This window comes from Alligator sinensis, unplaced genomic scaffold (genome assembly GCF_000455745.1).
Source record: "Alligator sinensis unplaced genomic scaffold, ASM45574v1 scaffold1580_1, whole genome shotgun sequence".
In the NCBI taxonomy this organism is placed as follows: domain Eukaryota; kingdom Metazoa; phylum Chordata; order Crocodylia; family Alligatoridae; genus Alligator; species Alligator sinensis.
In genome coordinates, this window is record NW_005843156.1 from 204,861 (window position 1) to 232,025 (window position 27,165).

The 27,165-nt window shown below is 43.9% G+C and overlaps 1 protein-coding gene across 1 annotated transcript in view; it reads right to left on the reverse strand.

Annotated features, from left to right (window-relative positions):
* Positions 1-4,589: 4,589 nt before the first annotated feature.
* IPO9 (importin 9) overlaps positions 4,590-27,165 on the reverse strand; it is a 48,234-nt gene continuing 25,658 nt past the window's right edge. Inside the window, exons 16-25 of the mRNA XM_014526778.2 lie at positions 26,507-26,733; positions 25,330-25,478; positions 22,834-22,962; positions 21,432-21,707; positions 18,497-18,663; positions 15,337-15,470; positions 10,918-11,037; positions 10,477-10,578; positions 8,465-8,541; positions 4,590-5,725 (exon numbers count right to left, since the gene is read on the reverse strand). Of these exons, the coding sequence (XP_014382264.2) occupies positions 5,615-5,725; positions 8,465-8,541; positions 10,477-10,578; positions 10,918-11,037; positions 15,337-15,470; positions 18,497-18,663; positions 21,432-21,707; positions 22,834-22,962; positions 25,330-25,478; positions 26,507-26,733 (1,492 nt within the window). The 3' untranslated portion in view covers positions 4,590-5,614. The remainder of the gene's footprint in view (positions 5,726-8,464; positions 8,542-10,476; positions 10,579-10,917; positions 11,038-15,336; positions 15,471-18,496; positions 18,664-21,431; positions 21,708-22,833; positions 22,963-25,329; positions 25,479-26,506; positions 26,734-27,165) is intronic.

The window sequence follows — 27,165 nt, forward strand, 5'->3', positions numbered from 1 at the left end:
CGTGCCCCGCTCCGAGCCTGTGGGAGGGCTCTCGAACGCCAGTTCCCAGCATGGCCGGGGAAGGAACTGTCGTTCCCGACATGCTCTGCGCTAGGAAAGATGGAGACTACCACTCCCGGCATGCCCCGCTCCGAGCCTGCGGGAGGGCGGGGAGATGTCAACTCCCAACATGCCCAAGGCCGGGGAAGGAACTACCACTCCCGACATACTCTGCGCTCGGCAGGATGGTGGGAGAGGAAGACTATAACTCCCGGCACGCTCTGCACCGCAGCCCGGAGCGGGGACCTCAGCTCCCGGCACGCCCTGCGAGGAAGACGCAGCCAAGACAATACCTGCAGGGCTCATGGAGCGGGGGGTGAGACAGCAGCTCCTGCGCATGCGCAGGGCGAAACCCCAGCCTGCACCAAGTTGACCAGGAGATGAAATTACTTTGATCGCAAATGTAGCAAACGGCCTGAGCCTCAGTAGCTGCGCAAGACCCTCCGGCCAGAAACCTCTGGATTGGAGTCCCAGCAGGAGCCTGGGCATACATAGCAATCCCCAGTCCTGGGGGAAAAATGGCTGCTGGCCACCCTTGGAGCCAGCCCCAGCCCTCTCCCCTGGCTCCTTGACTAACACCAGTCCTCAAAGGGAGCATCCTTGTGCCCTGCACTTCCTTTTATGCCCAGCGCACATCTTACCCCAGACCCATTCTTCCTACCCCCCAGCTTTTCCTTTGCAACCTAGACCAGACTGCAAGCAAACCCCCTGCCTGCCTGCGCCAGTCTTTCAGAAGGTGCTAACCCAGGGTGGGCAAAGCCCAGCCCATAGGCTGGATCGGGCCCTCACCGGACTTCATTTCCCAGGAGTGGTGGGACTAGGGGCCAGGGTTGCCATGGAGACCAGCCCCAGCCATGCTGGCAAGGCACTACGTGGGGCCGGGATCTTGCTGCAGTGACAGCGCAGTCTGGAGCTGGGGCAGAGCCGCAACCCACTCCCCGCATACCCCAAGCAGGGGCAGGTCACAGGCCACAAGATCCCGGCCCCAGCACGGATCCTCGCCCAGGCACACACCCTGCCAGTGCTGGTCTCCATGGAGATCTTGGCCCCATGCTATCGTGGCCTCCCAGTTGTTGGGGTCTCCAGGAAAACCAGCCGCAGCGATGCAGGTAGGGTGGCTGGGTAGTGGAGTCTGGCCACCAACCGGATCTGCCATTTTGCCCACCCCTGTCCTAAACACAAACACGCAAACCCATCTCTCTTCCCAAAAGTAATAGCCTCTTAGACCCTTCTTCGCCAGCAGAGGTGGGATTTCTGGGACACTGTCTTCCCAGGATGACTTAGGGATATAGGCTGGGAGTGTTATTGCAAATACGTGAAAATTAAAAGGGACTTCTGATTATATCAGTCATTGACCCAACTATAAAGTTGGGAGACATGTTAGCTCTTGGTCACAAAGTGCCCTCCTTTGGGTCTGGCCTGTTATCATTTACAGTATCTCAGCCCAGACAAGGAAAGGCACTTTGTGCTCAAAAGCACTTTGTGCTCTTCCACCTATTACAACTGGTGCAATCAAAATAAAAGTCACAGAAGAAAAACTTTCCTTCTTGGAGATGTGGAGGCAGGGTCAACTCCCATTGATCTCAGAGGGTCTCACAGTATTCATGAGGAAAGCAAGATGGGCACCTCTAGTCTCTTTGATCCCTCTGCACAATGTGGTGGGATGCTGCACCATTCCACCCCAAGCACCCTTCCGTATCCACGGGGATATAGTGAAAATGTTAGCCTCCCTTGCACATTCCCTTCCTTAAATTCGCACGCTACCCCCACCCCAATGCACCCCACCCCTCCACCCCCGCTGTAGAGATTTTGTTTCAAGAGCACAGCACAGAGCATTTGAATGTTTGCGCTCTTTAATAAAGAAACTCTCTTCAGTTGTAAATAAGTTGAATTTTACACAGTGGTGCCCTCCTTCCATCCCCCAGCTTAGCAGTGCTGGAAGGAATTTGCCAGGGTCTCCCTTGCGAGATCATTTTGATGGATGTCGTGATCAAGAGGCTCAGTCTTTTCAATCTTGTACTACCTGGCAAGCTTCTGGGCTTCCCTCCACTGTGCAGGCCTCTGAGAAAACCCTGGTCCTGTCCTCACAGATTTTGTGCGGTACACAGGCTAAAATAGCTAACTATCTGGGGCAGGCGTGGATCGCTAGCATGCAGGCACACGTGTGGTACCCTACACTCACTTGAAGCACCCACAGGTATGAGGTTGTTCCTCAGCCAGTGGTTCAAGAGTTCCTTCCTGACATCCAAGAATCCAGTTTGTTCCTTCCATAGCTCATGAAATCCTGAAGTAGGCTGCACTCTAGGGAGATGGTCGCCATACTGGGCAAACGTTCCCCACAAGATCCAGGGCATGAGGCTGGAGTTCCTGAAAACCCTAGCATTGTGCACTTTGCCTGACCACTTGGAGGTAATGTGCCAACTGTCCTGGTGGGCCACTATGGAGAAGTAGCCCTTGAGGCTGAAATACTCCAAGCCACTGTTCACAAGACAGCAATAGGCATGCCACTGATAGTCCCAACACAGTTCAGAAACCCACTACAGGCAAATCCAGCTATGACCTCTTGCAAGTTAGGCAGAGGGAGTGAGGTGCTGGCACATGCTAGATAGCACAGCACACCTCCTGGATCCAATCCAACTGTGGACTTGCCCATGCAGAAATGGTTGGTTTACAGATTGGAGACTACTGTGGATTGTCAGCTTCCAAATGACAACTGTCACTTGCTCTTCCGTTTACACAAAACACCCTTACATTGGTCACCTTGTTCCTGTAGCATCAGGGCCAGCTCAGCACAGGTCTTAAACAAGGTCACTCTACTCAGCCTGAAGTTCTGCCACTGCTGCTTGTTTTCCAAAGTCCTTAGGACCCTCCACTCCCACCAGTCACTGCTTCTATCTTTAGCTAAGAGGCAGCAGTAAACAGTCTGCAAGTGGTCCTGAGAAGACTGTCCTCCATGGCATCCCTTATTTCTTCCTCCTGCAAGTCTGAGAATACGTAGCACAGCTCCAGAAGGTGACTTTCCAGTGCTAGTCATTGCATCTTGAACCAGCATACTGAGCACCTCTGCTGGCTTGTGCGTCTCAAACAGGGCAGAAAGTATGACCAGGTATGATGCAAACACTCTGCTATGAGCTGGAGAGCAAAGCCAGCACCTCATGGCACTGCCCTGACAGCCCAAAAGATGAGGAGACAGTAGGTGTTCATTCTCTACTTCAGCTGTGAGTACACAACGTGTAAAATTGATCAGCCCTCCTGTAGCAAAACAGACAAGCCTGGGAATCACAAGCACAGAGAGCAGAAGCTGGCAAATGAGTATAAGACCATTTTCACTTGGGCTGTTCCTTGGAAGCCTTTGGAGAATCAGTCAAGAGGGACATCACTCAGACATTTTCAGGCGCTTTCACTGCTGACATGCTAAATCAAGTGTTGCACATAAAGGCAGAATTTGGGGTGCATTACATGCATGACTGTCCAGTTCATTCTCTTCATACACCTGTCCTTCACTTTCCTAGAATGCTGGAGGATCTTATTTTAGAGCTCTGCCTTTAATACACAGAGGAAACAACTCAGGCTCGATGAAAATATTTTCATTCATTCATACAATTCACCTTGGGGTTTAGCTCTCGCCTTTGCTCTTCCAGACTTTCAAACACATGTTCTACAACTAAGCTCTATACAGCAAAAGGTTCTCTCCAATATTCAACAGCAGAACTTCAGCCACCCAAGACATTCAACAGCCTTATTTTTACTCTCTACAAAGAATATCTGATCTGGGGATATCAAGTACATTTTTCAGTGTAGTTATCCTGGAAATGCAGTCCCATACTTTTTGTTAAATCACCTGAGAAATAAACTGGGCACACCAGCCAGTTCAGTTTGCAGTGAACACCTTGCTGCATCTCTCAGCATCTGACTTCACTTGAAACAGACTGTGAGTCACAATGTTTTTGTCCATGTCCAGTCACTGCTTCAGGAATGTTAGGGATCATATCTGTAAGTGTCACGTATTTGATTTTCTTCCCCCCTCCCCAGATCCCAGACGCTCACACATGAGGAGCCATTTAATTAAAAAAAAAAAAAAAAGACTGTGCAATCTTTTCCTGGATTATCTAAACAGTAAGTCAATTTGTTATCCCAACTAAATTGCATCCTAAATTATACCAGCAGAACTCAGGCCAACACAGAGCTGTGCAGTGAAGTCCAGCCTGATACTAGGTTCTTTTACACCCAAACTATTAACAATTCAAAAAAGCAAACATGGGCATTAGTACAAAATTTTTCCTGATGCATCTTAATGTACATTACTCCATGAAGAGGAATACTTCATCATTCCTTCAAAAAAGGAAGAAAATTAGTGGTTCTTATTCTGCCAAAAAGAGATAGAAAATGCTAAGTCAGTTACAGAATCTGTCTCTCCAGACCACAAAACTTATAAGATCATATTAGGTGGCAGTTACAGGAGAAATTTTAATGGATAAATGTTTAAAAATATGATCAAACGTAATGAGATTTCCTTCTAGGAATCTGTTTTTAAAGAAGGATACCAATTTATATTTTAAATAGTTTTATTTTCATTTTCCCAAAAAGGGAACAAAAAAAGGCAGAGAGGTGTTAAGATACATCACACTATATTTGTGGGTGAATCAATTTGCAAATGTTATTTTACCACCTTATAAAAATACATATACTATTTTGTGGACTACAGCTCAACTATTTCTTGTAAATCTTAAGGGTGTGAAGGAAGCAAAAAAGTTCACAGAACGGCTGTCATGGAGTAAACAGTTGAATACAATCATTTTTTTTCCCCTAAAAAAAATTCTGGTTGTTTTCGTTCCATAAAACCTAAATCTTCATTGGCCACATGCCCTGAGGAACGGAGATTTAAAAGGTAGCTTCCTTTCAGCATGTGGATATGAAAGCTTTAATAAAGAACCAGGGAAAAGAAACTTAGATGGAATTCACTAAAAGCCCACCCAACTACAATTGGAAACCAAGATGTTCATTTCATTTTTATTGTTTCAGCTTCCCATTTAAATTCCTGTAAACAGTATTCATACCATTCAGGCATTTCTTTAATAAAAGTGTCTATAGTTCTATAAAAAGAAGTCACAATGTAAGATATTTACCCTGTAAGTGTTATGCAAATGCTAAGATGGACAAACCTTCCAATTTCTCAAGACATGTCCAAGCAACCTACCAGTGACAACTGCTTCCTCTGTCCAACAGTGTTATGTGAAATTCAGTTAAGTATCTCTTCTGAGGCAAAGTTTTTGTTTTTTAGAGTGAATTTAAGTAAAAATTAAAGACTTCCTGGAAAGTTGTTATGAAAAAGGAAAGTGTTCCCATGGTGAAAAGTGTGCAAAGCTCTACAGACGTCAGTCTTTGTTACCTTCTTAATAATCCTTCCATTAACAGATTTGTGGTAATTAATGAAGCCCAACACTCTGCGATGAGGATGATCACATTTGTAACAGAAGGTAAACACTGGAAAATGCTGTGTTTTATCAAAAAATATATGGAATAAGCCAGAAAAAAAAAATATCCGGGTATGATCCATGTGATCTCTTGATTATTTTTATATCCCAATAGCCTGTAGTACTCTTTTCTCATTCTCATTGAGGTGGTCTGAGAACACTGCATAGCACGGCTGCTGTGCAAACTGACACAGGAAGTCAGTGAGATAGGCCTAGAAAGAAAGTGACAAGAGAACAGGTTAGCACCTCTCACTACTGTCTTTGGAATTTAAATTCTACAATTTAACAAAAGATATAGAATGAAAGAACCTTAATGCAGAGAAGAGGTGAGAGGGCCCTATCCTGACAAGCAACTGTGTTACAAGGAGGACTCAAAGGACAGAGCAGTGATTCTCAACCAGGGTGATGTGGCATCTTGCAGTGCCTTAAGAGCCTTTCATTGGTGATGCAGGGTGCCACGCACTGTCAATGCTAAGTGCACAAATGTGATACACAAAATAAAGCCAGATATTTTAAACAGGAATCCACTGCATCAAGAACATTCTGACCTACTATGGTCTTCTCGAGTTCTTTGCAACAGAAGAATTACTCTATTATTTCTCTGTAGTCAAATACTGAGTGCAAACTAAGAGCTGCCTTTTCTGAGGTGTGCCTTGAGTTTGAGTGGCGCCTTAAGGCTAAAAAGATTGAGAACCACTAGGATACAGAAAAACACAAAAGGAAGATCAGATAGTAGCTAGAATAAGATATTGGGAAGAAAGAGGCGGCACAGATGGGGAGAAACACAATCCTACAAGAGATTTCAGGCCAGAAGGCTCTAATTACCAGAGCACATTCTGCTCCAAAACCTGGTATTAAACCCTTGTTTTCAGACTCTACATTTCTTTGACAACAGATGTGTGTGAAACCCACTGGCAAAATAAATCAAGATCACATAAAGATGACCATCTAGCACTGTGGTCATAAAGGTCCAAACTCTACTGATGGCTAAACTGAGGGGAATGTGGGGAACAGAGGGTCAATACAATTGGATTTTTTCCCCCACCCCACAATTTGTTCATTTAGAGTTGTACATAACGAACTTATTTGTTCTTTTAAGAAATGCCTGAACTAAGAATTCCTGTACAGTCTTAATGCCTTCTCCTTATAAGCATGCTACGAACTACTTTCTCCACAAGGCCTCAGGCTCCTTCAATGCAGTGCTCAGGACACAGAGTAATCAAGGACCAATATAGTTCATTTTTTTAAAATTCTTATTCAACATACAGTCCTTTGAGTTATTTGTCATAAACATTCAAACAGTACACCAATGAAAGCATGGTATTCTCTGTAAATGAAGATGAGATGCAAGTACAGACTGAAGCTAAGGGGACACAATGGAACAAACTGATTATTTAAAAAAAAAGTAAGGGCCAGGTGCAAAAAAGGAATTTAGGCAGCTAAACTGAAGCAAGCAATCTCCTGCCTAATTGTTTAGGTAACCAAGAAGCCTTAGGAACTTATGCTTGCTGACAACAACTTAGGCACCTAAAGTTCAGCAACTGCGCAGACTGACAGCTGAGATAAATTTTGGCCGATTCAAACATCTAGCTATGTAACATTGCATAAGGCCATTCAGGATTCACAAACTAAGCCTCCTCTAGCCTAATCTTCCTCAGGGGTCTGATATAGTAGGTATGCTTAGAGGATACCTACCATATCAGACCCCTGAGGAAGATTAGACTAGAGGAGGCTTAGTTTGTGAATCCTGAATGGTATGCTCACAGCATACCTCAACCATCTTTGAAAACAGTGGTGATGTCCACTATTCACCTAGTGGTTAGAGCACTTGCCCATGTGGTAGAAGACCTGGATTATAAACTTTCCTCAGCCTGGGGTGGATTTAACCCATCTCTCATGTCCCAGGAAAGTCCTAACCACTAGGCTGTGGACTAGTCTGGCTGAAATCACCCTTTGCCTCTTCTGTTGAACCTGGGCAAGTGGATAATTCGTTTAAAATCTGGAAAATGGAGTGAACAGGGACACGGATAAAATCAGTACAAAAGATATTTAGAATAGCCAAGTAAATGAAAAATTGAAGGAAAGACTATGCCAGAATTCATGTTACATAGAAAACCCTGTTGGATATTTCATAAGTCTGGGCTTCTGACTTTGCAAACCCAGCAACACTTAACAGATGCTCTAAAACGCCAATGCTGCTTATTGTTCACAGTGCTTGTTACCCTTATAAGCCTCTAGAAAGTTGGTTTCTGAACTGTGTGGATCTTAGTGAGTTTCAGTTCAATACTCTTGATGTAATAAACCGGCTTTACATTTCCTCCAATACAGAGTTGGCCAACTTCAGGCATGCGGGCAGCCCGTGTGGCTTGCAGCAGGGCGGGAGAGGACAGACAGATGGGGCAAAGGAGTAGAAAGCAGAGCAGCAGATCAAGCAGGAAGCAGAAAACAGTGCTTATTTATATCCCTGATAATAATGTAGGTCCAGTAAAAGATATGACCAACAAAAATCCTTACCTTTTACATAAGATACTACTACTGTATGGCTGTCATAGAAAGAATCTCCAGTGCATCTTTGATACTGTCTGTCACTTTCCAAATTAAGTTAACCGGAATGGTTTCTTCCTTTCCTTTTTTTTTTTTTTTTTTTTTTGTGTGTGTCCTTATGACAAGGTGTTTAACAGAATTCACAGATTTCACTGGAAACTTACAGGCCACACCGTGAGCATTTCTGCTATGGTCTTAAACTTGCAACCTCTAGATTGTCATCCATGCGCTTTAGTGCCTGCACCACCCCAGCTCCCACTGGACTGACTAAAATTCAGGATATTTAAATGTTATACTAGGATGACTGCTCCTTCTCATGCCAGAAGTACTCCGATTTTTTTTTTTGCATAGGTACAATATAAGAAATGAAGTGAAATTTGAGTGCAAAAATTACTCTAACATATCACCTGTAGATCTATTTGGTAAAGAGGGTCCTTTAATGCATCTGGATCATCCTCTTCATCATCTTCATAGTAATCCTCATCTGTCAGGCAAAATAAGCAGGTGTTGGCAATAGAGAACAAAACTATTTTAGAAAGCATTCTACTAGGCCATCAATGAAGAGATCTAGTTGCAAGCTGGTCTCAGAAGTGTCATTTTAGATAAAAATTACATTTATTTTGAATGGGTTGAGAGCAGTGAAAAGTGGCAAAATGAAGAGGGGAGAGGCACAGCTTTTAGGCACTCCCAGTTCAGACAAGAAACCAAGAAGCCCAACAAATGTGTTTGAGTGTCATTCCATGAGTGAAAATCATGATCTGGGAGATGAAGTAAAATGAAGTTACTTATAAGTAACTCAAGTTTAGAGAGGTGTTGTTCACATACATATTCTCAGTTGTGATGGTGTCTCATGTCCTCTCCGGTTGACTAGAGACTTTTCCACCTTAGCAGTATCCACATAGTGCTTTCTAGCCCTATCACCTTGTGCATCCCAGCCAAGAAAATAAAGGGCTGTTTGCATTTAATACTCCTCAGTTCTCAATTGCACTTCTGACTCAAAGGAAAAAAGGATGGCAGGATGTGAATGTGTATGTGGACAACACATCTCAAAGAACATCAGTTGCTGACAATTATTAAACTTGGCTTCCTCCTCCTGAACATGCACAGTCTCACTGGTAAGGGACTCCAAAGTAGTGTCCACACATCTGGAAATAGTTCTTAAAAGCACCCACCACTGTCCTCTGCCACCTCCCTGGCAAACCATGATGCCAAGCACAATCTGTCCCAGAAGCTTCTACAAGGACATAATGCTTTGTAAAGTTATAAATGCAGCTCCAGGTAGCTGCCCTTATAACAAGGCTGTCCAACTTCTAAGCAACCAGGATCCATACACCATACAGGGCACAGTCCCAGTGGCCTTATGAGGCACAGGGCACAGACCCAAGTGCTGCCTGCCACATGTGCACCCCCTCCTGAGTGATCACTTGCTGCAAAGGCAGCCCAAAATCCTGTCTCCTTGCTAACCTGTCTGGACAGCACAGGCAGCTTAAGTCCCCTCAGCTGCATCCCCCTTGCCTCCCAGCTATGTGTCACCCACCTGCAATGCATGTAACCCAGCTCTTGCCGGTCATGTGCAGCATGAGCAGCCCAGTCCCCTCCATCACCACCACCACCACATGCACAGCTCAGGCACCCCAGACCCCTCCAAAGGAGCATTATTAGAGTTTGTGCATTATAAGGTCTGTGCACACAATGGAAGTGACAAGCCGCTTTCTGACTAGGACATGATGAAGTTTAAACAAAACAAAACAAGTCTTCTTCATATTACAAAAGAACCTGGATAATTTCCTGACGCATTAAATTTACCTATATGGTTTTTTTCTTGCCATGGTAGCTGGAGCAGAGCCAATGTATCATAACAGTATTCTGTCTCCTGTGCTCATGCTAAGGTAGAGAAAATTCTTAAGCTGCTTTAGCAGTACCAAGGCAGATTCTCTCCCACTTGCACATACCTCTTTTCAGCTCTCCAGATCATAATACTACTCCTTTTCCCCTAAAACAAATATCAGCTCAAGATAACCACACACAAGTCCATTCTGTTTTAACAGAAGACTTTCAAGAGAACTGGAATTTATCTGCAACTCTGACACTAGCCTCATGGGACCCTGGAAAAGTCTCTTCACTTCTGAGACCTACCTCTAAGGGGCATTGTATAAAGCCATATTAGTATTTGAGATTCTGAGAAAACAATGCTCTGTTAATTGATTCCCTTTCAGTCTTATTCATGGGCAAATTCCTCTCTTCAAATTGTATCCTTTACTGTCCCCAACCACACCCCGCTCTTTCATTCCAAGTCATTCTCCCTCCCCTTGCTACTTTCAAAATACCTGCCGAATGGAAGGAGAAACGCTAATGTCCATAACTGTACATCCTTTACAGCTCACAATAGTTTGAGCAGTATTTAAGAACTGCTGCTTACCATATTTATTTGTGGAAAGAATGTCTGATAAAAGCTGTCCTGCTAAACCTTCATCTTCATCCTCTTCTTCATCTTGATCTTCCCACATATCATTGGAGTCATCTATTGTGAAAAGAAAAGCATCTTAAACCCACATGGAACATATCAATTATGAAATGATAACCACTACCCTCATTTAAATAGTACAAGGGTCAAAAACTGCCTATGTGTAAGTGTTTGGATACGGAAAAGAAAGCCCATATGCCTTCTATCAACACAAACAAAATTCAAAGGTTATAAGAGAAGCATCTAATGGACTGTTAACATCAGAAAGAGGCTCGAGGCTGTTATAATCAAAAGACAGCACTGAGGTTATGAGATTGCATGTTTCTGCTAGCAACTTCAGTGCTCAATTCATTCTGAATCAATTAAAATGAGGAAAGACACCCCCAGCATAAATACCTTGACTCCAGTCTGCTGCTGTCTGTCGAGACGCATTTGCTTCCATTGCATTAGAAAGCTCATTTATTATTAGTTTTAAGATTTTTACTAACAAAGGAATGTTTGTCCAGCGTTCAGGATCTAGAAGAGGGAAGGAAGCAAACAGTTTCAAGAAAAGAAGCTTGAATCCACTGAATTGGAGGGTTTTAAAATACACCGCTTAGCTATAAACATTCAGAGAAAAATCAAATCTTCAGCTGAAAAAAAGTGCATTCAGCCCCATCTGGAAAAGGGAAGAAAACAACAAAGCCAAAAAAATTAAGTGAACACTCAAAATGTTTGTTGCAGCAGTTGAAACAAACTTGATTTAAAGCAAGGGTGGGCAAAATATGGTCCGTGGCCATTCTATCCGGCCAACCGAGCCCTTAAAAAAAAATCAGAAAATTAAAATTCATCTGTCCTTGGTTCCTGTCAAAGACCCAGGGGAAGCCCTGGAGGGCTCCTTCAACAGCAGCCCCCCCCGCAGCTGGAAGCCCCAACAGGGACTGCGCTGCACTGAGCTGGAACCTCAGATAATGGGGGAGGAGCTGGTGCGGAGCGCCCTTGCCCGCCCCAGGGCCGGCGCCCCGCACTGCAACCGCTCGCAGCTCACATGGGGCTGCCTGCGCCTGCTCAGGACAGCCCCACGCAGGCTGCGAGTGGCAGCAGCAGGGAGTGCGAGCCATGGGGTAGACGAGGGGCTGTTATTCCCTGTGCTCCACACCAGCTCGTTACCTGCCAGTAAGCAGGGCATCAGGGCTGCATGCTGCCCCCCGCCTGTACCACGGGGCTGGGGGGACACTGGGAGTGAGCAGGTGCGGGAGCAGGGCCTACACCAGTATCCCAGAGCCAGCACCAGCAGGGCCCAGAGTAGGACAGCAGGGGTACAGGGTCCTGGCTGGCAGGGGCTCTATGGAGTCAGGCCAGCTCCTCCCTCTCCCTGCTGCTGCAGCCCAGCCCAGCTCCACAGACCCCTGCCAGCCTGCGCCCTGCTTTGGGCCATACTGGTGCTAGCCCTGGGACATTGGTCCCAAAACATTGGGACATTGGTCCCAAGATGGTGACCAGGGGGCAAGACACCTGTCAAGGGGCAGAGCTACCCATGAAGCCCTCGACAGCTTGCCACAACTTGGTAAGCGGCCCTCTGCCTGAAATAATTGCCTGTCCCTGATTTAAAGCCTCAGCAGGCCAGTTAGTGGTCATGGTTAAGGAACACTGAGGCACAGAGTACAACCCAAAACAAAAATTCTGAAAGGGGAAAAAAAAATATGGAGGAAGGGCTAATCTGTGTATTATGTCCAACAAAGAAAAGGAAATGTGGAAAGGTTAAAATCAAAAGTCCATGTTCCTCATTACATTCAGCGTACAGGCCACAGAAAATTAATTGATTCATTTTATGACCTGGACTAGTATGTTGGGATAAATTCTTCATCGACCAAGGAATTCCAAAAAAAAAAACTACCAGGAAAGAGAAGCAAGTGTCAAAGAAATCTAATTAATTGTACATGCACAATAACCCCATAGGTGCAGTTCCTGGGAGCATGATGAGGAAAAAGTTTTTTCCAGATATTGTGGAAGTATTAATGGTTTGAATTTTATGAAACTAGTCATTACAGGGAACAGACAAAATGTCTTCAGTTGACTTGAGGATACTGAGGCACTCACTTAATAGAATTTTTTGCAACAGGCACTTCTTTTGAGGCTAACCTTAACAAAGTGATACACATTCACTTCCTATAGAGGAACAACCTAGGATTTGTAGAAGGGGTATGGACATTGTGAATTGCGAAGAGAGGTGCCATATTGGATACTATTATTTGGCTTTAGATAAAGGGAGACATTTTGCCCTGTGCGAACAAAGGTTTGTCTCTAGATACTGGAAGCTTTGACCAAGTGAATTCTGAAATGAAAGTCAAGTAGAAAAAAAAGTTGGTTATAAAATAAATAGTTTTCTACTCAAACAGGTAACAAGCAGAGATTCACTACTAGTCCCCTGTAATTTAATCTCCAGGATATTTGTGTCCATTTATACCTCAGGTTGTTACTTGTCTAAAAGTTGTTAAAGTCTGAATAATGGTAGGAAAGCAAGACACAGAAAACATAAATGTGTTTTTCCCTACCCCCTCAAAGAGTTACAAAATTAATACTGTATTTGTGAAGCTCCAACTACCTTTCAGACCTGGGGATATTGGTTAAAAGTCTGACCCTGATCAGAAGTGCAACCAATTCTGCTTTAATTACAATGGATTCCATTAAGTGTAATTGATTCTATTAAATTAATTACAATTTAATTTGTTAAAATTTCGTTACTTAATTACAACGGATTCTATTAACAGGTAACCATGAAACCAAGCTGTCAAAAAAGGATCTAGGCACTCTTACTTTTACAAGACATGCTCTCCACCCCCCCACCCCCCAAAAAAAAAAAAAAAAAAAAAAAAAAAAAAAAATCAATTATGGGGTGGGGGAGGAAGAGAGAGCTTATCAGATAGAAGAGAAAAATCTGCAGCTACTATTGGATTTGGGAGATTAAAGTGTCTGACAACAATACTCCAGACTATTGAAGAAAATCAAAATTTTATTCAATATACAAATTATCCCAGAAGAACTTCCTTCTTATGAATAGAAGATTGGAATAAAGTTAAAGTTTTTTACTTGGATAGCTGTAAAGTGAATAAAAGCAAAAAAAGTGTCAAGGAAAAAATGAGGGGCAAGGTTCAACTCAGAAGACGGCCTAATGAGTAGTCCTGTTAAGAACCTGGACAGGCATTGCTGAGTAGTGGCAGTGCAGATTGCAAGAACAACAGGTGCTGAAGGTCAGTATTTGGATTGAGACCTCAATCCTATCAAGATTAGAGCCAAGGAGGATTCTGTCACTGACTTCCTTGGAAACAGGAGCAGGCCTGACATCCTGGAGTTCTCTCTTAGTCACTGTAATATGCTGCTCTATGGTGGAGGGACATTTTTGCAAACAACTTAAACTGCACTAAACAAGGTTAAGAAAAAAGAAACTTTCCACATTTGCCATCTTCACAATTCTCATCTCAAATCTTCTGCTACTCATTTATTAGGTGCTGATATTAACTTCCCTGTTGTGCAACTTCTGGGTAAGAGATAGTGAGAAGCTGAAGATAAGCACAGGGGAATACCATGAGCACATTTTAATGGTGAGAGCAAGCATGAGGGGCTAGGCATGAAATGCCCAAGTTGGAGCCCTAGGCAAGACCAAATAAGTGCAACAGAGACAGTAAACTAGTATCTCATTTCCTGTCTGAATAATAAACTAAAAGCAAAAAGGGAATGGTAGTTAACCTTGCTAAATCACTCCAATGGTGGTAATTACCATTCTCTTTGTGAAAAGCAATTTATTGTGGGCTTTGGACAGGTATCGCCTAGGCCAGGAGTAGGCAATGTTTTTTGGCCGGAGTGCCAAAAAAAAAAAGACAATGTCTACCTTGGAAGGTGCCGGAGTGCCAACATACCAGAGCAGCTGTTCGCAGCCTCCCGGCTGCAGCTGGACCAAGAAGCCCAGTCTGCTTGCAGCAGGTCTTGCAGCCTCCTAGCCACCTGCTGGGAGCAGCCAGGCCTTTGTGGCTGGCTGCAGCTGCTTAGAGTCCAAGCTAGCCGTGGCGTGCCAGGGGTTGCTGACCCCTGGCCTAGGCTGTTTCCACTGGTTTTCTTAGTCCTCAACCCTGGGCAGGTGAGCACAGGCTCAGTAAATTGCAGATTCAGATATTCAGAATGATGGTCCCTGCTTGTGAGAGATGCCATTTTGTTATTAGTACATAATATAGTGCCTGATACAGTGGGGCACCATTTGCCAAATGAGGCTTCTAATGATACTGAAGAACCACTATGTGAATCCATACAGGAGACTCCATCTAAAAAGACTAGACAAACTGAAGAATACTTTCATATGAATCTGAGATGAAAGAAAGAAGCCAGACTGAAATCATAAGAGAATGAAGTCTTCTATTAAATGCAAAACGCCTGATCATGGTGTAGGTCTCCCTTCAACTAAACCTTCCCCCTCTGTGTTGCATTTGTGACAAGCTACAGTGTCCACTGAACACAACATTTCACCTGGATTCACATAGACAAGCAATATAACAGTATCAATTTTAGGTCACTCAATTAGGACAGAATTTTATTCGATATAGCAATGAAGGATTTCATATCCAAGGAGCTACACATTTCACCTTTAATTGTACATCAGAATTGTATCAACAGTGTCCCAAGCCCTTCTTTAAGAAAGTTTGGACAGAATTAATAGGCATGTTAAATGCACTATATCCAAAAAATTGCAGAAGAGCCAGATAATCCATTTTAAAGGCCTCTAAAGCACCTGCCAAAATGTACCATTTGTATACCCAATAATGTAAGGGCAATCCAATTACTTACTTTTGGCCGATTTGGACCGTGTGCGTATTCCCTCATCCATATTGAATATTTCTTCCCCCTTTACCCTAATGTCCTGAAGTCGCTTATCATCTGTGTTGATGCCATATTGGAGGAGTTTACACAATGCAACAGAGCTGAGGAGAAAGAAGAAATACAATATGAGGCTCCCTTTATCTTCTAAAAAAAAAAAAAAAAATCCAAAACTCAGGAATCAAAATATAGCCCATTCAATTTTCAGGCTTCCTCACAAAAGTTTCACTCATTATAGTTGTTCACTAACTCAGAAACAAAAATATTTCCTTTTCACACATGAAGAACATGTGAAGAGCGATGTAGTTCCAGTTGCAGACATTCAGGAAGCATGTCCTTCTTTGCTTTTCCCCCTAGTTTGTCCATAATAAGTCTCACATTAATGCTGTTTAAGCCTAATTTCAGAAGAATAACTTTCAGCCTACATTTATGTAAAGGTCCTGCAACCATTTTCTTATCATTTGTCATGTTGCCAAGTTATGTAACCAATTTGATAACTAAACTATGTCCTGTCCATCCGTTCAAAAAATCCTGCTACCTGTATGGGACCCCAAATGTGAGAGGTGCTACGTAAACACACTGCGCTAGCTCAGGCAGACTTAGTCTTGATGTACTAAAGGCACACAAAAGAAAAGAACAGGCAAGAGAAAATAGCTACAGAGTATAAGTAATTTGATGGCTCTGAACACTTGTTTGGTGCTTTTTTTCATGTTATTTAAAGTGATCAGAGGAAGGGTACAGTAGCAAATAAATGCTTGCCTATCTTGTCCCTCCCAACTATACAGTTTATCCAATAAAAGATATCACCCACAAAAATCCTTGCTTCTCACATTTTTCCTGGACTATCATGGCTGTAACATCATTCCAACACTATCTAAAAATTACAGTAATTTGGCACATTCCAACCAAAATGAAAATAAAATTAGACAAACAATTAAATCTACAGTCAGAGCTGACCTGTGCAGGGCCTGGGGCAAATAAGCCCATCTGGGCCCCGGACATGAAGAAGCTGCTGCCGCCACTGGCATTGGCAGCAGGGGGGGTAGCAAGCAGCTGGACGTGGAGCCATCACTCCGCCCAGCTCTGCGCCACCACTGCTCCGCCCCACTCCGTGGGGCCCCCTAAAGTGCCAGGTCCGGGGAAGTTGCCCTGATTCACACCCCCAGGGACAGCCCTGCCTACAGTTTATTAGTGGCTTCCTGAGATTACCAACCAGGCAAAAAAAATCACATGCCGGGTAAAAATAGACTGCCTTTTTCCCCTACGAAAAAGCCTTTTGTTTTGATATCCTACCCATTGTCCCATGTTAAGTACCTGTGAAGTATGCAAGATAAAGTATGCCTTAGAGCTTGGTTTATGCAAGTTAACTGCCAGAAGGGCAAAGTACCTAAACAGTTATGCTGCTTTTGTCTCAACCAGAACCACCTCAAATGTAGTACCTGTTTTCATACTTGTTCAGACACAAGCATTTATATGAAACCTTCTCTTCTCACTCTATGCCCAAGAGACTTCTTAAGAGAGAAAAACAGCAAAATCCTCATTCTCCCCAGAGACCTTTGCAGTCAACCCTGAAACCACAAAGCTTAAGGTCTCCTGCCTTCCCCTCATTTTTTCACAGTGATTCTCTCTCATCCCCTTACTAGTAAAAAAAGAGAACTTTATGGTGACCTAAGCCTCTCCCCTAGCTCATACCCTTCCTTACCCTAACAACTTGGAAGACCTTCTTTTCCCAAGGCTCAAAGTGCCATTCCTGAACCTTGGCTGCCTTTCCAACTATAATCCCATCTCTTACTTTATATCACAAAATATCAAAAGCATTCAGTTACATTTTGCCCTTCTCCCCATCTCTGCTGTTTCTAATATTGTTATATTGTTTAATATTGCTCGATATCTTTCTTGACATCTTATATTCAGCAGTGTTTTGACATACTGGGTAAAATTTTCAAAAGCACGTACATTATTTACGGGCACGTCTCTTTTCAAAAGTTATTCTGGCACTTTGAAAATTGGGTCCTTTTGAATTCCAATAAAAAACTGTGGGTTCCTAGAAGACAAGGTCGTTTTTGGGGCTTGGATATATTAGCAAGTTCTACCCCTGCATGTTTGCAGCACCACATACTGCACAGTCTGGTGTTTTCCATGCTGCAAAAGCATGCTGCCCAAGGATGCGCTGGGCCAGGTTTTTTTTCTGCATGTTTTTTTTGGGTTTTTTTTGACCCCTGGATATCCAGCGGTCAAAAAAAAAAAAAAAAAAAAACCTGCGGCGGGGGGGAAGCAACAAACGCTTGGACAGTGCATGCTGCTGAAAAACAGAGCCGGGCCACCTGGAGCCACCAGCCAGGCTCCATGCAGCAGAATAGTCATGGCTGAAGCCCCAGGAGGCCCCCAGGACCCCATGTAAGGCTGCTGGGGCAACAGAGGTGTACAGAACTGAAGAAATCAGCTCGAATTTAAACACCATGTCAGTGGCAGAACAGCACTATGACTCTGGCACCAGGGCTCACCCACTACAACAAACAGCTTCCTACTCTACCCATGTACTTTTATCAATTTACAGTATTAATGAAATAAAACACCAAAAAAAAAAAAACTAAAGCAAGATGACAACACATTTAAAATTCCCGAATATGGGACCAAACACTAAAGCACTAGAAAGGCACTTAGCTTTTTATAAAAAGCTACAGAGGCAACTACGGAGAGTATTATTTCAGTTGATCTGCCACTTTCCCTTAGATGGTCTGGATCACACTTAAAATATCACCATATACAGTGCTTTAAAACTGTAAAACACCGTATAAAATGCTAATCAACATCTCTATAAGAGTAGTACTCACCATTTCTTACATTTTATACTCCTCACGGATCCTTTCCTAAGCATTTTTTTCCAGTACATTCTCTACTTATTCATTAAGGCAGGGACCCTGTCCCAGCACAGAAAAGATCAAGCAGTACACAGAAAAAAACCCCTTAAAGTTTCCAGTTCTGCAACTGTGGCCCTCTCTCTCTGTTTACTGAGGTGCTGTTCAGTGCAGCCTGACAAAGAAGGAAGAGATTTCAGTCCAGCATTGAGATAGGTATGACCCTTGTTCCATGCAGATTACAATTTATTCCAGTTTATCCAATACCTTACCTGACCTTGCCTTCATATTGTCCATAAAACAAGTGCTGGCGACTCATCCATTCAGCCATTACAAATTCTAAGGCAGGCTTGCCAGTTGGCCCAGGGAGACTACAGAGGAACTCTAAAAGTGGCTCCAGCTGAGAGTGAACCAGGTGAGCAAATACCATGATCAAAGACTACAAGAGAAAAAAAAAGAACACTAAATGTATATATTTAAGAGCCTGAAATGCTTTACAAAGCACAACGATAATGGGGGGGGGCATGTTTTTGACAAAGCACTGTGTCTGAAAGCCTTGTGGGCTTAACACTAGAAGGTGGAACAAGGCAAAACAAAAATCCCTTAGGAAAATAGTTCACTTGGTAGGAAAGCAACTGCATTCCAGTGGGTGCTGATGTCTTTAAAGTAGCACACAAGCATGGCACAGATTCTCAGGATGCCAGCCTGAAAATGCATTACACAAATCAAAGGGATGCACAAGACAAGATCAAAATGGAACATATTTCCATCCATCCCATTTCATGAGAAGGGATGGGATTTTGCCAGTAACCAGTGAAGATGCTGCTGCCAAGCAATGGCAAACATTTTTTGGCTTTCTAAGAACATTTCACCCTCCTGCTGCATTTCAGGGTATTCTACCACACAAGCGCTGCCTTATCCTCTGTGGGGCTCCCCACCTTCAAAGAGATCTAGCACATTCTAGGTTAAGAGGCCTGGCACAAAAAAAATCACCACTCAGGAAATCTTTATTCTCCCCAAATGTTTACCATTACAGACACACAGATTAAAGTCAGAGGCATCAACAAGGACAAATGCAAAGTCCTGCACTTAGGACAGAACCATCCCATGTACCAGTACAGACTGGGGGCTGACTGACTGGGCAGCCACTCTGCAGAAAAGGACCTGGGGGTGACCGTGGACAATAAGCTGAATATGAGCCAACAGTGTGCCCTTGTTGCCAAGAAGGCTAACAGCATACTGGGCTGCATTGGTAGGTGTGTTGCCAGAAGGACAAGGGAAGTGTTTATTCCCCTCTATTCAGCACTGGTGAGGCCACATCTGGAGAACTGTGTCCAGTTTTGGGCCCCCCACTAGAGAAAGGACATGGACAAATTGAAGTCCAGCAGAGGACAACAAAAATGATGAGGGGGCTGGAGGACATGACTTATGAGAACAGGCTTGCGGAACTGGATTTATTCAGTCTAGAGAAGACTGAGGAGGGATTAATAGCAACCTTCAACTACCTAAAGGGGAGTTCAAAAGAAGATGGAGCTGGACTGATCTCAGTGGTGGCAAATGACAAAAAACGAGCAACAGTCTCAAGTTGCAGCAAGGGAAGTTTAGGTTAGATATTAGGAAGAATGTTTTCACTAGGAGGGTAGTAAGACACTGGAACAGGTTACCCAGACAGGTGGTGGAAGCTCCATCCTTGGAGGCTTTCAAAACCTGGCTAGACAAAGCTTTGGCAGGGATGATCTAGGTGGGGCTGGTCCTGCTTTGAGCAGGCAGTTGAACTAGATGTGACCTCCTGAGGTCCCTTCCAACCCTCATTTTTTACGATTCTATGAACTGACTTCATCTGTCCGTGGTTATACAAGTGGTAACAAAACCAAATGAATAAAGTAGGTCAAAGAGTTTCTATTAGTAATTCCCATTTCACATTAAGTAACTTCTGATTAAGATATGCTCTAGTTCAAACCACATCCACCTTGATTTAAAAACTCTAAGTAAGAATTCAACACATCCTTATGCAACTTGTTCTAATGGCTATTTACCTGCAGTCTTCAAATATTTGCATCTCATTTCTGCTCTAAGGGTATGACCAAACATATTTAACTGCTTTAATAAGCTCCTGAGCAATAGCTCTGCTTTCTTTGTTTCAGCTGTTATATTTGTATGGTCGTGCAGCAATACAAGTTATATCTAAACTACACGTTTACCCCAATCAAAGCAGGTGAATGGTTTTGCTACACCTGGATCATAGAAAAAAAAAAAAAAAAAACAAACAAACATAACTGGTTGCATCCAAGCAGCTTATACTGGTACCCTCTGCTATCAAATATACTTGTTACATCCGTCTATAATCTTAGATTACCTATCCTCAGCCCCCAGGCACTGGATCTTGTTAGACTTGTGCACTTCATTAAAAAATGTTACATGCGATAAAAAACCTCACCATTTATACATGCAACAATTGCACTGGCTCTCCTTGCCATGGTATCACTATACTGGGAGCTCATGTTCAGTTGATTATCTGAATACTGCATCCTTTGAAGAAGAGGTGTTGAACACAGCCCACAGGCCATCTCTGTCCTGTTGAGCTTCCAGGGGGGTGGAAAATCAGGAATTCCAGGGCAAGGTAAGCAGCAGCAACATTAACTCACGTGGCTCCTTGAGCAGACACAGATCTGTTGTGGCTGCTGGATCCAGATCTGGCCCAGAAGGCACTTCCACAATAAAATCATTAATGACCTTGCACCTGGTTGTATATTATTTGAATTAGCTTGGTTTACCAGGTGATCGAGATAGCTCTACATATGCGACAGTATTCCTGTAGCTGTATTAGAACTGCTTCTATAAAGAAGTAACAACCCTTCCTACTTCTACTTGATGCGTACTTTACTGTCATAAGAAGTCAGCATATCTAGAACAGACTAAGAATTCTATCTTCCCTCTTCAGTACACCTCAATTCTACCATCAAAAAGAAGTGCCAGAGCAGAAGATGGCCAAAAACAGTGATGCAAAACTGAATCTATGCTTCGGATATCTCAAGAGAGGTAATGTGTTCACAAAGAACAGATTTCTGCAGCTTAACTTCCCCTGGGGAAGTACACGGAACCTGCAACTGCATAAATGGACAATAAATCAAGCATATGCTGTAGTACCAGGTGAAATCTCTCTTCCTGCTACTTGTAAAGTTTCCACTGAGTCTTCAGCCTACTTACCTGCATTACGCTGAGTGTCTCTGCTTGTTGCATTTTGCTAAGGATTGCTCTCAGTATCTGGTCCAGGTTCTCCCCCAGCTCACTTCCTGCTTTGGAAATCAGTGTGGAGACTAGTCTGCCCACAAAAGCAGCTGTGAACTCCGAGGTCCGCGGATCCAGAAGTTGGCTCACTACCTGCATCACGTACCACAGCCCGTTGTGGCCTTGCTCATCATGCCATTGTGCAATCTGTTCTAATGCTACTGAGACATATGCACGTAGACACTCACCACCATTCTGAAAACGAGGGAAAGAATTGTTGTTAAGACTGTCATTGACCATACTGTAGACTCCCAAACAAACAAGAACACCCATTCACTACACCAGAAAGCACCTTAAATAAGAATTAACAGCTAAACGTGACACCTTAAATATTTAATTCTTATTGAATATGCTACAAAATGATCACCAACAGAAAGAGAATGATTTAATAAGTCATACTCCCTGCTATGTTCAGGCAGCTCTGTATAGGTACACTTGGTAAAAATAAAGATAACCTCAAGTGTTTATATCTGCCATTCTATGCCAGAAACCTGGTATTCAAATACATTATGAGGGATTCTGACCACCTAAAGACCACAGTAGCTAGGAGTGCAACATGATATGAACATGGTCAAATGAATCCTACAATAAAGCTGGACTTTCTGTATTTGGTTAAACAAAAAGAGTGCGGTGCCACAATACAGCACGCAGTGTTTTACCTCGTTCTCACTGAAGTGCTGCCAAAATTTATGTTTGGCAATAAGAATGGTCAGATGGAACCAAAGAGCTGCTTCTCTCCATTTTGAAGACTAGGTGGGTAATTGAGCTTCTAATTTTAACTAAAAATCTTGTTTTAAAAGTGGAAAGGCTAGGAGGGCTCTGTCTCAAACCTGGAAGTCCCACTTGCTTAAAGCTATGGCATGAACTAGGAACAGCAGAGAATGCCAACAGGTAGAAAACAGAAGATGTTTTCTGGTACTACAGATAAAATTTCCTCTCTCTTCTTCCACCCAAAGATTGGGATTTTGGTGGAATGGAAAAGGAAGGAAACATGGACTAATAGCAGTGACTAGGGAGGAAGCATTCACCACTCAGAGAATTAGCTGCATTAAGCAGTAATTCTGAAGCAATCAGGATTTAACAGTAGACAGTGAAATCTGCCCTGAACACCCCCATCCCCCTAACTGGAGCCAGAAAGACATGGCTTTACTCCAGTTACTTCCTTCTGGCTGCCAGTGAGCAAAGTTTGGTTTCCCTCTAGGCAGAGTGAACCCCAAAAAGACTAGGTTATGGTATGATGTCAAGTGATTGACCCGTGTTATCCACCACCTTGAACTAACATGACCCTGCACTCCCTCAGCTCCATCCCTACAGATGTTACCTGCATGGTAGCATTGTCATCTGTGTTCAGGCTGCACTGAGCCACTGCAGGGAATGCCTGGCAAATCAGGAGCTGGGACAGAGGTGGTTTTGTATTCCTCACAACTGTAGTTAATATATCAATAGAAGTCTGAAAGGGCAAAGCAGAGAGAACACTTAAAAACAGCAGCAACAGTGCAGTAACTCAGTATTTCCCAAGGTTTGTGGAGCACCTGCAAAGGCTTCCCTGGAAATGCAGAGGGAACACAGAACTGACTCCACAGGTCCTTCTATCCTGCCCTGCTAACATGACAAAGCTGAAAAGACTGTTGACGAGAGCTCACCTTCCAGAAGTCTGGGAAAAGCTACTGTTACTAATGAATGTAGCAGACCACTGCCTATTAGAGAGTCACTGTAGAAACAGCAGTCTTGGAGAGATCAAAATAGCATATTCCTACATCACTAAATTTCCATTGTCAGTTAATCACATCCTACAGCTACAGTATTTTCCTTCCACAAACAGCACATTCATTCTGCAAGAAGTGAATGCCTGCATTCAAACAGCTGGTAACATTTACACTATTCTTTTCCAGGCAACTGAGTTTTGGGGTCACTAATTCATCCATTTCACAGGACTCCATAGCCTATGATGTTTTCTTGTCAGCCATGTCAGGTTGGCATAATCATTCAGATTTGAATCCAGTTGTTCAGTTGTCATACCGGATGCACATTATACCCATCAAAATGACATTTTACATACTAGGAAGCAGAGTGTATTAGCCCGATGGAACAGCAAACTACCACGGCTATCCTACTTCTGATACCTGACATAACTCATTCACATATAGCTATATTTCTACACAGCACTGAGCGATACCCCTGGTGCTAGTACACCTCAAAAATGCAACTTTCCAGAATCCTTATACCGCCAGTTAGCACAGAACTGATTCCTCTACCAGTTATCTCAAGTGTTAATTTAACAGCAGAAGGCAATGGAGGGTATATTTATGTATTTCCCAAACTATTACACACTACATTCTTCCATTTAGTTTATAAAGAGCTAATAAAAAGATTAGTATCTACTAATGCAGGGGTGGGCAATAATTTGGGCTGGTGGGCCACATGGAGTTTTGGAGAGCTGTTGTGGGCCCCTGCACAACAGCTCGCCAAACCTCCCTATGTAAGATGGGGCCATGACTGGGTGGGAAGCTAGCACAGGGGCGAGTGGGCTGGCACAGGCGCTGATGGCGACAGTGGCAGAGAAGTGCTTCAGTGGTAGCAGCCCAGGCACAGAGATGGTGGCAGCTCCTACCAACTGCTGCCGCTGCCAGCCCCAATCCCAGCCCCATTGAGACCCACTGGGTCCTGGGTAGGTAGGGCCCAAGCCCTGGGCTGAGTGCACAGTCCCAGCTTGCCCTGCATGGGGTGGGTTAAGGTCCCTGTAGCACCCACTCTGGACCTGCCCACCCCAGCCATGATGAGCAGTGACAGCAGGAAAATGCGGAACCCAGAGCCTCTGCCAGGGCTGCCTTGCAGCTCCTCCCTGCAGTTGCCACTGCCACCAGTGCTGCCTCCAGGCCCCATGCCCAGCAGGACAGCTCTGGGTCCCACTTTGTCTCATCATTGCTGCTATGGCCAGAGCAGGCAGATCAAGAACGGGCACTGCAGGGACTCCGACCACCCACACAGGGTCTGAGGCTCGGGCCCTGGCCACATAGATCCTGGATGGTTGCCACGGGGCTGGAGCCAGCAGCAGGGGCAGCCAAAAGAAGCTGCCATGGCTGCTCAGCTACGGAGCCACCCCAGCCCCGCTGCCCGCCCAGGGGTGGCAAGACGCACCACAGGCCAGACAGTGCGTGGGCCAGGCAGGACTGAGGGACCCGCCATGGGTTGGACAAAGTCCCTCTGTGGGCTGGATCTGGCCCGGGCTGTATTTTGCCTATTCCTGTACTAATTGTTAGACGAATTGGTCTAAACGGTTGCTTAGTGACAGCCACAACATTTTTAAATATAGCTATCATTTACTAGCCATGTATACATGGAATCCTAATCTGATGCTCTTTACATATACACAACTGCATGTACAATATGTTTGTAGTGGGTGCACCATTGTGTCCATGTGGGAAGATGTAAATACCTTGATTTCCAACAATCTGTGACTGTATGACGTGCAGGACTGTGTGTTTACTGGAGAATTCTCCACTGGATGAAAGCTAGCACCATATGTTACAATATTTCAAATAGTAAAAAACAGCTAACAACATTCTAAAGACCAGATAACAGCCGGCTGACAGAATGCAGATCCCAAGCCTTTAGCAAATCTTCTGCCCTCCTTGCATGTGTCCCTTTCTCCAAGAACAGGTTTCTGTCCATCATTTAAGCAAATGCTTACAGGTAATGTAAAGGCATCCAAACTTTTAATACTAGAAGAGACTAGTAAAGCAGGAAGGTGCAAACCCTATCCTTTAACCTGCAAGACAATCATCTAAAGCTAAATACCTTCTCCCATAATACTTACTGCACAAAGTCCTGCTGGAATCTTATCAGCAGGAGCCTGCATGATGCTGACAAGAGTTGGGATTAGTCTCATCTGCATTGGACCTTGGCAGGCTTCTATCTGAGCTAGCTCTTTGAAGATATCTTGGGCAAGAGAGGCTACAACTGGATCTGAAGTGAGAAAGCACAAATTATGAAGACAAATTCACAGATGTTTGTCTCAAAAAGGAAAACTGCAAATTTCAAGACACGTTACAGAAATAGCTTTTACTTGATCATCCAATTATACGGCCATTTCTTTTAGCCACACTAAAGAAAACAAAAGTTGCACAGGAAATGAAATTCTTCAAGATGTACTGCCCACATACACATTCTCAATCCTTACTGAAGGAGGGAAGTGTGCTATTCACTGCTACAGGTCAAATCAATTCTGCATCTCCTGTAGGGGCCCCAACAACATGCAGCCAGAGCCAGAACCAGCATTTCCTGTTCTGGACCACAGCTTGTCCCAGAGTCACGGAGACCATTTTCTTTATCAGGGTGTCCAAAGATCCAGCTTGTTTTGTGGCCAGTGGGACTCACAGAACAGCTGGGAATTCAGGGGCAGGGCCTGCTGTCAAATTCCCAGTGACAGAGCCCTGGTGTGCACGTGTCAGCAGTTGGCCCACAAGGGGTCCCCTGATATAGGCCCCTACCCTCTATCAAGGTGATAGCCTACAATGTTTCCTTGTCAGCCACCTCAGGTTGGCATAATCATTGAGATTTGAATCCAGCTGTTCAGCTGTCATACTGGATGCACGTGGTTTCCTGAACACTTATTACCCAGTCAGGATGCCTGTTGTGACACAGGATTTGAAATAAAATATATTTTTGGAACAATTAACTAAAAGATGTAGTAGACTTCACATGAAGTCTTTAAATCCCAATTGGTGACTTTCTAAAGCAGTGGTTGAGTTAGCTCATTAAATATGGGCCAGTTACAGAAATCAATGAATGAAATTCTCTGGCACTTAATATTAACAAGTCTGTTCTCCTTAAGTGCCAGAAGGGGGCATTATATGAACCAAAGCATTTCTGAACTGTTTCTCTGTAAATTTTAAACACAAAATTTTAAAATCAACTTTACAAGACATTAAGCTTAACCAGGGTTCATATGCAAAAAATAGCTATATTGTAAAAGACAAACCTTAGGCACATACCATTACTATACTTAAGGAAGATTGCAATAGTGAAGGGACAGATCTTGTTCTCCACACTTGCTGTAAAAGCTGGGTCTACTGTACAGACAATGCAGAGTGTTTCCATCACAAGATTTAAGACTTCTGAACTGAACTGAGTTGCCAAGTGGATCAGTCCATCAAGGATACTGGGAAGGAAAGGCTGCAATACATGTGTGCTTTCAGAGCTCTTCAGCTGGTCACAGTAACTAAAGAAAAAAATGGCAGAAAACAGAACTTCAGTTCTAACTAGAACAGGGGTGTCAAATATGCTACCTATAGGCCAGATCAGGCTCAAGAGCATTATCATCTCTCCTGCAGAGTCCTAACAGGGCTGAGAATTAGGCAGCAGTGAAAGTGGTGGTGGTGTTAACTCCAGTGGCTTCCTGAGCCAGCAGCTCCAGCACTGCTATTAACCCTGCCACAGAGTTTTGGGGTACGTTGGGTAGCAATTAGGCAAGAGATGGTAGCGTTAACCCCTGAGGGTTCCTGAGCTGCTCTGCCCATTCAGGAAGCCACAAGGTTAACACTGCCATCACATGTCCAGGAGGATAGAGTCCTGCTGGGTACCTGCTTTGAGTAACAGTGATTTTAACCCCAGTGGCTCCCTGAGGTGACACAGCAGCTGCAGGCTCTTGAGG